Consider the following 10,522-nt stretch of genomic DNA (forward strand, 5'->3'; position numbering starts at 1 on the left):
AGAGCTAGCCAATAAGAGGCTGGAACTATTGGGGCCAGGCAGTGTTTAAAAGAATACAGTTTCTGTGTAATTATTTCGGGTATAAAGCTAGCCATGCAGGCGGCCGGGTGCTGGGGACGCAGCTCCGCCGCTCTTATTTCAACAGGGTCGCAACACCTTTGGGGCTGGATCACTTAAGACCATCAGAAAACACAGGTATTATATTATAATTCTAACAGTAAAATTAGTTATAATTTTATGGATAGGGTCACCACAACATGAACTCTATTAAAGGGCAACATCATTAGGAAGGTTGAGCACCACTGCTCTAGACTACGATGCATTATTATACCTGTTTTTTGGACCGAGAAACTGAAGTTCCGAGAGGTGAAGTCAAGCATCACGGATTTCCTCCATTGTAAACAGTTGGCCTTCAGTTTTAACTCCAGTGTGCTGGACTCCACAACAAGGCTTTGGGCAACCAAGGGTGTCCAGAGGAAGAGCAAAGGCACTGGGCTGAGGCTCTCTTCCTGCCTCTGTGCACAGCCTCCAGGGCCAGTAGAAAGGCTTATTCTCAGGACAGGCAATCTCAGGAGAGCATGGTGGCTAAGGAGTCCACATATAGCCATCCTCGGCCAATGGATCAGAAGGTGAGCTCAGGAGAAAGGGCTAACTAAGAACTACAGGTAGGGCTGACAGGAGTCCAGAGCAGCTGCAGGAGGCGCACGCTGCTACAATGACAGCACAGCATGTGTTGTGTGCCAGGCCGCGTCTCGGGCTCATCAGAGCCACATGTGATTGCATCCATCTTCTAGATGAAGGGGTTGGGGTTCAGAGCAGCTCAGAGACCTACCTACAACCTTGTCATTGGGAGTGAGCAGAGGGATAGCTGGGATTTGAACCCCCTGTCTGCTTGAATCTCTGTCACACATTCCATTCTCAGAAAGTCAGCCGATGGGGAGGAGACCTGCTAGGGAACAGTCACTCAGACAAGTCAGGAAAAGATGTCTCACACGGGGGACAGGTGTAAAACAGAGGCTTTAATCCAAACAGCAAGGGAGGTGCAGGACTAGGGGAAGGAGCCAGGAAGGCGATGGCCTGGCCCTGGAAGGGAGGCTGGCACTGGGCCTTTCCTAGGACACTGCCTGTGACACTGATGACTTGAGCCTCAGCTCTGTTCAGATCATCACTAAGCCCTGGCCAAGCCCCTGGGTTGTGCTCCTCAGTGTCCACTCCCCAAGGGGTCTATGGACACAGACACAGGATGGGCAGTGCAGAACAAGGTGAGTATGGCAGGGAAGCCTACAGGTACCAGTTCAGTCACAACGCTCGGAGAAACTGGTGACTGTGACTAGGTCCCCTTCTGCAGTCCATATCCAGGGCACTGCTTGCCTCTTCTCATAAGGGGAGAGGGAGAAAGAGAGGGCTGCTGTCTCCCCTGACATCTCATGCCAGCCACAGACCTACCCAAGCAAGCAGAGCAGTAAGCAAGGGCCTCAGGTGAAGCTCAAGATCAAAGCAGGAAGGAGGTAGCAGAACTGATCAGGCCTAAGAGTGACTGGAGGAGGCCAGATTCTCACAAACACAGCAGCCCTAGTCTCCCTGAGTCTCTACCATTCTCTCCCTGACAGAGACAGTTCTGGAAAGAGGTCTCACCCAATCAACAGGCTTTCCCAGGAGCCAGAAGCAGTTTCCATAGCTAAGCTACCCCCAGGAAGGGGAACGTTACTAATAGTCTCGACACCCGGCAAATCCAAGGGCCAGGGAACAAAAGCCAGAATGAGGATGGGCACAGGTAACCTCAGGGCCTAGAAGGCTACCCTGAGAAAGCCATCCTCATCATCCACAGCCCCTCTACCCACCATCTCCCCAATCCCAAGCCTCCCCACAGCTGCTGACAGCCTCACCCTTCAGCCCCACAGCAGAAACCCAGTGGAACACGGCTCGGGAAGCTGACCAGCCAGCCCCCAAAGGCACAGTGTCCCCTCTCTCAACGAGGAGTCTTGTCATGGGAAGGGAAAGCAATGGGAAGAGCAGGATGCCCTTGTCTCCACATTGGACTGGGCAGAGAGAAAGGAAGCAGGAAGGACAGGGGTGGGCAGGGGCCCCGGGACCAGGTCCCAGCCCCTCTCTTCTTGCTTGCCCACCAGACGAACAGTCAAAGACTGGCCACACTTTGGTCAATTCCTCCAACTCAGGCCCTGTTCAGTACCCATCTCAGTAAACAGCCTCTCATCAAACAGAATGAACAAAGGTGGGTGGGAGGGGTGCCGGGTCAGAGGGCACAGGAGAACTGGCCAGGGTGGCTCTGGTGGCTCAGCCTCTCCTAGCCTGATGTGACAGGATGGATGGGCAGCAGGCTCCCGAACTTGAAGTGTTGGATCACAGGGAACTTCTCCAGGCACTGAGAAAGGAGGGGGAGACCAGGAGGTGAGGCCTGGCTGGTCTCTTGCATCCCCAGGGACCAGACAAACATGAAGGCTCAAACTATGGGGTATCCATTAATGCTCAAGAAGCCACCCAATCAGAGCAGCCCCTGGCCTATACACAGAAGGATGACACTTTTTCATCCTGTCCTTATTCTTCCCCTCCAAAGATACACACAGTAGAAGTCAAGACAGGCATCTGAGAGACATTACTTGACCCAGAGGGGAAGCTGGCCATAAGAAATAGAAAAGATCCTCCCACAACCCCCATCCCAGTCCTGGCCCTTAGAGGTGTGGAGTCATCTGAGCACAGCTGAGGAGGTTAGACCCTATTTTCTGTAGTCTTTGGGCGTCTGGCTTGAAAAGACATCTTCACTCTTAGAATGAGACCTGATACCTCTGTCCCACCTTGGCAGCAGCCTCTGTGGAGGTCAGGGCAAAGGCACTGAAGGTAGGCAAAGGGATGGGGACTCCCTGAGCCCAGTTCAGACTTGTGGTAAGAAAAAGTGAAGACGCACAGGCAGCCTGACCCCAGGCTCATACCCCTACATACCTAGCCTGCCACAGGCTGTCACAGTAGCCCCAGCTATACCTACCAGGCTGGTAGGTCTACACTTTGGCCTCAGAAACAACTCTCCGTGCGCTAGGGACCTCTAGGTTACTGGAGAATGAGACTTAAAGACTCACAGGAGGTAAGGGCTTCTGTCTGTGGTCAAAGGAGTAACCTGATTGCCTCACCTTCCCTTACCCCAGAAAGCAGCTTCAGAACTGAAAGGAGTGCATATAGGACAAGAAGGACAGAGACTGAACTCCAATATGGAGTCAGGCCTGAGCCAAGACAGTGGGGAGAAGGGAAGTGCAGCCTGTCCCTGGGGGAGGAGCAACATGTCCAGGCCTGAGGCAAGGCAGCTGCCAGGGTGCTTAAGTCATCAGGAAGTGGTGGGAGTTTAGAAGTCACCCCCCCCCTTCAGGGCCTGGAATTCCAGAAAGGGTCAAAGGTCAACCTGCCTCAAGCTCTCAAAGAAGAGAAGCCAGAAAGGCAAGTGGGGGAAGGGCAGAAATAGTCGCCTTCTGTCTAGAGGACTGTGGAACCTGAGCTGGAAAGAAGCTATAGGGCTAGAGGAAGGACAAGAAACCAGGGCAGGAGAAGCATCTAAAGAGGGCCTTTCTTCCAGCAATACTGGCCAACTACTGTGCCTGGGCTGTGAAGTCTACCACCTCCTGACCCCAGGAGTCCAGGCTGGGTGGTCTGTGATTCAAGAAGAGGTAGGACTCTCCAGGTACAGTGGCAGCCTTCAGGACAGAAAGACCACCAGCATACAAGGCCCAGAAAGCCCAATACCTCTCTTAAAAGAAAAAAGAAAAAGAAAAGAACCACTCCAAGCAACTAACTGTCTAATGCCAGGTCTGAGCAGGCCTCTGTTGGCAGCTCAGGGCGCCACAGCCTTGTACTTCAAGTCTAGTGAGCCTCTGAAAAGTAGGTCCTTTCCTGGGCCCTCTGGGCAACGGCTTACAGCCCCCATTCTCAGGGACCAGAGATAAAAGCACCAATAAGAACTGGTGGCGTGGGCTGGAGAGATGGCTCAGTGGTTAAGAGCACTGACTGCTCTTCCAGAGGACCCGGGTTCAATTCCCAACACCCACATGGCAGCTTGCAGGGGATCTGACACCTTCGCACCAATGCACAAAAAATAAAGTTAAATAAACCATAAATTATTAAAAAAAAAAAAAGAACTGGTGGCGCACACTTTAATCCTAGAACTGGGAACTGGGGAGGCAGAGGCAGGCGGAACTCAGTGAGTTTAAGGTCAGCCTGGTCTACAGAGCGAGTTCTAGGACAGTCAGAACTGTTACACAGAGAAACCCTGTCTCAGAAAACCAAATTACAAAAACAAAAAAGAACTGAACTGGGTACTCTGGGGCAATGATGGCGTACACCTTTAATCCCAGAACTGGAAGGCAGAAGTAGGAGAATCTCTGAGGTCTAAAGAGCGTTTCCCAGGACACCCAGGGCTACACAGAGAAACCCTGTCTTAATCCCTGCTCCCCTCCCCCCCAAAAAAAATCACCAAAAAGAAGTGGGTCCTACAAAGCCTTGAAATCCTCATTGCTTCAGCAAGCTGTGAATTACACTACAAATCCAGTCTTGGCATAGGGGCCTGAGCCAAGGCAGGAGCCAGCTCCCACTTGCCGCGTACAGCAGGTGAAACGTCCAGTCTTCAGCCCCACTGACCTTTCATTAACAACTACAGACACCTAGCAGCTCCTTAGGACTTGAAGCTCGGGTCAAGGCCGCCAAGGCCTGTTGTCCTGCCCTCCTCTTGTTTCTGTTGGCTCCTCCCTCAGCTTGCAGATCTGCCTGGTTGCTGGCCCTCCCCTTGGGAGCTGAATTAACACAGGTCTGAAGACACACAAAGCCAGCATTTGGGATTCTAAGCAAGGAGGCAGCTGGAGTTCTATCTTTGATATGAGGGAAGCTATACACACCCTCCATGCTGACACTTCCCCAGCAGTGGAGTGACCAGCAGCAGGGCGGTCTTTTCTGTATTTCCTACAGGGAATCAGAGAAGTAAGGTTGTGGAGATAGGACAAAGGGTAGTGCCCAGTGCTGGAGCTGACATGCTGAACAGGAAGAAGTCTGGGCAGCTCCAGGAATGATCTCCCAGATGAGAGGCATGTGGGCTGAAGCCTAAACATAGGATGTGGCGTCTAAAGAAAGAGGGTCAAAGAGGGAAGAACAGAAGAAAGCTGCCTAGACCCAGACCTGGTCAGACCATGTTCTAACCAGGTTCCAACACTCTTTTGTTGTTGTTGTTTGGTTTTTCGAGACAGGGTTTCCCTGTAGCTTTGGAGCCTGTCCTGGAACTAGCTCTGTAGACCAGGCTGGCCTCAAACTCACAGAGATCCGCCTGACTCTGCCTCCCGAGTGCTGGGATTAAAGGTGTGTACCACCACCACGGCCCAGATCAGACCATGTTCTATTAACCCCTTCAGGACCAATCCAAGGGTGTCAGGCCAGTGGGAAACATTTACACTACAAATCTGGCCTGGCTAGCCTCTAGAACCTTCCCCGTTGTCCTGTCTCTGATGGATGGGGTGAGCTCTGAGTTCAATGAGCTGAATTTACAGAAGAGAAGGGATGATGTCAAGAATCAGAGATGGGCAGCTGCAGGACAATACCTGAGGCTGTTAGAGAGTGGGAGGGGGAGAAGGGGTTGCATAAGACAAGTATTTCCAATGACTAGAATGCTTGAGCTGTGGGAGGAGCCACTGGAGACAGGTAGAAGGTGTCCTCTCTGCCTTTTTGTGGAGGAGAGTGTGGGAGGCACTAGGAAGGGCAGGCACCTTTCAGCAGGGAAAAGTATCCCAGCAGCAGATTTGTGAGCCGAGAGCAGAGGGAAACACCTATATCCTTCCCACTAAAGAATGCCAATGACTACCTGACTCTACCTCTTCCCAGTTACCTCCTATAGTAGGACAGCTTGCTTTAGGTAGCTCTAGGATCACACCCATCCTACGTCACTTTGGGAGAGATACTCAGGTTACCAGAGCTTTGAGGGGCTTCGGGCCATTTGACAAGTAGAAAGAGAGTCCCCAACTTCCCAAGCAGCAGGGGCCATTTCAATCCCTACGCTATGCAAGTTTCTGCTCAGTGCCTTGAGACTGCCCATTAGGTTCTGAGGTCCCCAAGTTCAGAGAGAACTAGCAGTCCTGAACTCACCCCAGGACTAAGGGACAGCAGGGGCAGGCGTGATGGCCAGACCCCACTCACCTCTGCCTTATACATGCGGATGAGGCCCTGGTTCACTTTGGACCATGAGGGGACAGCACTGATGTTCCACAGCTGGTTGGAGTGCTCTGCAAAGGGGCCGGTCTTCATCTGGAAAAGAAAGTCCAGGACTAGAGAAGCAGAAAGCAGAGGCTGCCCAGGGGTCTGCCCCTGTTCTCCTGCAGCAAGGACACTCATAAGATGGGGAGGGAGGGAGCAGGTACACTGATAAGGGAAGGGGGCTTGGCCTGTAACTGCTGAAAAAAATGGAACCTTTCTCGTCCACATCCTCCACTTCCCTTTCTTTCCCTCAGACTGTAACACTGAGGCTCCATTCCCAATACCGATCAAGTTTTGCAGCCCTAGGAAGACAAAATCTCCACCCTGAGAGAGTAAGATGTGTTTCCAATCAGACAGCAGCCAGGTTCCCTTCCCCAGACTGTACAGTGCCAGGCAGGCCTCAGAGGGTGGGAAAGGGGCTGTGGAGGGCCTGCTGAGAGGCTCTACATAGTAGACAGGAAGGAGGCTACAGCTCCAGAGCAGCACAGGTCAAGAGGAGGGCAGACAGACTCAGAGCGACAGGTCAGCAGGAACACGGAGTCCATCTCTGTGGTCCTTCTTGTTCAAGAATCTGACCCCAGGAAGGCAGAGAAGTACTGCAGCCAGTCCAGAGCAGTTCCTGTGACATCAGATCCGCAGCACCAGGAAAGGGAAGCCTGTGTCCTGAGTGGAGTCTGCCACTGAGAGTGTAGCTTAGCACGCCCTCCTCACTGCCTTCCCAGTTTACAGGCAGCATTTATGTTGGGAACAGGACTCAGCATCCAGCCCCAGGCTACAGAGAAAGACTCTAAAAAGCGAAGTGACTAGTTTGGCAAGAAGCAGAGACCTGGACTTTAGTGAGTGGAAGGTTCCAGAACCTTCATGGAAGGCTCCACATGGAAGGGGTGAGGTACAGGGTAGTCCAAGCAGAAAGGATAAACCCAAACATTCTTTGTAATGGGACATCACAGGCTACTTTAGTGCCAGTCCACTCCCCTAGGTCTCTATCCCAGTAAGAGCAACTTCTAGATTTAAATTAGAAACATTGCTATTTTCCCCATTTCTCCCTCCCCTGGCAAAAGTCCCCAGTGAGAGTCTGTCTCAATGGTCCCTCCCCAGCGGTGAGGTCACCAGCCAGCCCTACTCTCTGCCAGGCATTTGTGGAGTCTCCTTGAGCAGGAACAATGTTTACAGGGCCCTGAACTTCCTGAGATTTACCCCAACTCTCCAGCAAAGACTCCCCCTTCCGTCTCTCCAGTCCTCCACCCTCATCTCACACACCTGCAAGCCAGAGACATCAGACTGGGGGCGCTGTGGACCAGGGTGCCAACTGCCAAGTCTCACAGCAGGTGCTCAAGGCCTGCTCAGCCAGGGCTCTGGGGCAAGACAGACAGAGGGATACTGAGTCCTGCCTGGGGGACCAGCCTCGCTCACCAGCAAGGGACACTCAGAAAAGGATGTCTACCAGGCTGCAAGAGTTGTGAGGCCCAGCACATCTCTAGAGAGGCACCCCACCCCCAGGCATTCAGTGAGAGCCTCAGGTCTCACAAGTCCTTCAGAAGGAGGCTCTGCAACTCAGAGAAAGAAAAAACGAATGAGGGGGAAAAATGAGTTGGGGGTGAGAAGGCAAAAAAAAAAAAAAAAAATTAGCTCATTCTAGCCACAAAGGGAGAAGAGAAAGAGCGAGAACAAGCAAGCAACTGCAGTCCCGCAGTGACCCCCGGGGAATCGTGTGAGTCAGAGCAGCCATATTGAGCAGGAAATTACTCACAGACGCTGCGTTCCTGCTTCTCCACTCCCCAGAGAATCGGCCTTTTGTAAATGGTTCCTCTGTCAGTAACTGAGGGGGATGGGCGGGGTGGGGGGGGGGGAGGCTCAGCACAGCGCCTTCCTGTCAGCTCCTTCCCTTCCAGCTGAAATCTGATCCCTCCCTTCCCAAAACTCCAAATTTAGAAGCCAGATTGAAACTGAAATTCTTTTCCTGCCTGCCCTGGACTCTTAAAGGCGCCAGGGCTTCATTTCCTGAAGCAGTATGTATGAGCCCTGCAAAGTGGGCTTCCTCCGCCGCCATGCCCAGAGCTATCAAAGCAGGCCCAGCAAAGAGAAATGGTTTCCTTCCCAACTTCCTTACGTTTATTTGACCAGTAGATATTGCAGATCTACAGAGGCAACAGAGCCCTGAACACCTCCTAGACTTCCAGGATGCTGTACCCCAGGGTCTGGTGGTCCTAACCAAGCCACTCACTCACTCACTGATCACGCTGCTGCGCACTCCTCTCAAGTGCACGGGCTGGCAGGGGAATTATCTGTGAAGAGCAGGGTGCTGTAACAGTAACCGGACAACCTAGCAAAGGCAAAAGGGCCCTTGGCTACCACAGTGCCTAGCAACCAACCAGAGCCTGACCCAAGAGCCTGGAACCAAGAGAAAACCAAGCCTTGCAAAGAAGGTGCACAACAGCCAAAGAGCTTCCCCTCCCACTTCCTACCTCTGTTCCTGAAGCCACCAGAGTTCAATGCACTTTTAGCGCCACCTCGTGGCCACTTTGGGCTACCTTCTACAGCGTCCTCTCTCCCAAACTTAGGGAAAGCTTTTGAGGTTTTATACCAGCAGAAACAAACAAACACACTAAGTCTTAGCATGGGATCGATTGCCAGTCCCCAAAGCCCATCCTGGCTAGTCTCCTTGTTAGAATTATTGACAAGGACGCAAGAGGCTTGGCAGGCCGCCAAGGGAAGCAGAGCAGCTTAGGCTTTTGGACACAAGCAGCAAGCTCTGCAGAATGTGTGGTTTTTCCCCATCTAGTTCTTCCACCTCATCCTAGAGCTCCCAAACCTACACTTCACTCTTAAGGAGTCCTGCAAAGCTGGTTTTCAAGGCAGTGAGCTAGGCTGCCCCCAAGTCCTCTTGACCTTGAGCCTGCCACTCTGCTGAAGGCAGCACATCTCCAAGAACCAAGTAATGGCCATTCAGCCATCACTCCAGGCTCCATTTGCTGACTTGGAAAAAATGTGTCATTCCCCTCTGGCCCCTGGAGCTTGGCAGAAGCCTGAGGCAAATGCTGACCAGAAGAAACTTAAAGAGTCCGAGACTGCTAATCAGGCTCTTCCCTACTCAGAAGCTAGGACCAGGAAGCCAAGAGTAGCGTCCATGGGCAGGAGTTGTTGTGTGTACTTCCACAGAGCAGACAGCAGGTGGCCACAGGAAGAGAAGGAAGACAGGACTTTGTAAATTTAGGATGAGAGTTTACAGGTATAGGTGGAAGAATGAAAAGTTCCAACAACTCTACGAAGCAAGGCCCCGACACTGTGGGTACCTTGATGAGCCAGAAAGCTGGCATAGACCCAAGGCTGTGAATGTTCAAGGTCCCGGGGCCACCTTGGGAATGTTACAGCACCACACCATAGGGAATTCTGCCTTTGTGAAACAAGGGCTTCCTTCCAGTTATGGAATCTGCCAGGTGGTATGGGGCCCAGGGACTGTCATCACAGGCATACTGCTGAAGCACAGGCAAACACAGCTAACTACTCCCATCACTCCAGCTCATCTAGGGATTCCAGCCTGAGTTCACAGCACATGGCTCTACAGACTCGTTGGTGGACTGATGGACGATGCCTGCCATCCTTTCAAGTCTGTTGCAGGTCATCAAGTCTAGCTAATACCTACAACTTTAATCCATCAGCTCAAGAGCCCTGTGGGAACTGAGTGTGCTATTTATTTTGTAATCCTCAGCAGTCAATAGGTTGAGGCAGGAAGATTGTTGTGAATTTTAAGACCAGCTTGGGGGCAGCAGAGTGCAGCTCTCACTCAAACCAAACAATGAAAGAGTCCTTCCGGGTCTGGGAGAAGGCTGGCAGCTGGGCACGCAGGCCCTGGGAGCCGAGGCAGGCTAACAGAGGCTGCTGTGGCTCTCACCTCAGTGATGAACAGGATGCACTGGAGGAACATGTAGTCCTTGTGGTTCTCACTCACCGCCTTCTCATCCACAAAATGTCTGGGCTCCAGGTGGGGGTGGTCTGGGAAGAGCAGAGGCCTCTGATTGAGCCTGAGCACTAGGTGCCCACCACACACAGATCAACAACCCCTGTGATGGTATGCTGGGGCAGAGCTGTGGTGGAGTGCTTGCCTAGTACATAAAGATCTTAACGTGAGCCCAGTGGTGGCACACACTTTTAATCCCAGCACTCTGGAGGCAGAGGCTGGTGGATCTCTGTGTGTTCAAGGCCAGCCTGGTCTACAAGAACTAGTTCAAGGACAGGCTCCAAAGCTACAGGGAAACCCTGTGTCAAAAAACAAACAAAAGATCTTTTT

The 10,522-nt window shown here is 52.3% G+C and overlaps 1 protein-coding gene across 4 annotated transcripts in view; it reads right to left on the bottom strand.

The window, feature by feature from the left end:
- Positions 1–10,522, bottom strand: part of Ptpa (protein phosphatase 2 phosphatase activator) — a 50,509-nt gene that overhangs the window by 17,045 nt on the left and 22,942 nt on the right. Inside the window, exons 8-10 of one of the 4 annotated variants that reach the window (XM_005346125.3) lie at positions 10,127–10,227; positions 6,178–6,285; positions 999–2,383 (exon numbers count right to left, since the gene is read on the bottom strand). In XM_005346125.3, coding sequence (XP_005346182.1) covers positions 2,306–2,383; positions 6,178–6,285; positions 10,127–10,227 — 287 coding nt within the window. In that variant the 3' untranslated portion in view covers positions 999–2,305. Of the gene's footprint in view, positions 1–998; positions 2,384–6,177; positions 6,286–10,126; positions 10,228–10,522 lie in introns of those variants that run through there. The other 3 variants (XM_026778866.1, XM_026778867.1, XM_026778868.1) reach the window with 3 other exon arrangements.

Source organism: Microtus ochrogaster, chromosome 4, assembly GCF_000317375.1.
Source record: "Microtus ochrogaster isolate Prairie Vole_2 chromosome 4, MicOch1.0, whole genome shotgun sequence".
Lineage (NCBI taxonomy): Eukaryota > Metazoa > Chordata > Mammalia > Rodentia > Cricetidae > Microtus > Microtus ochrogaster.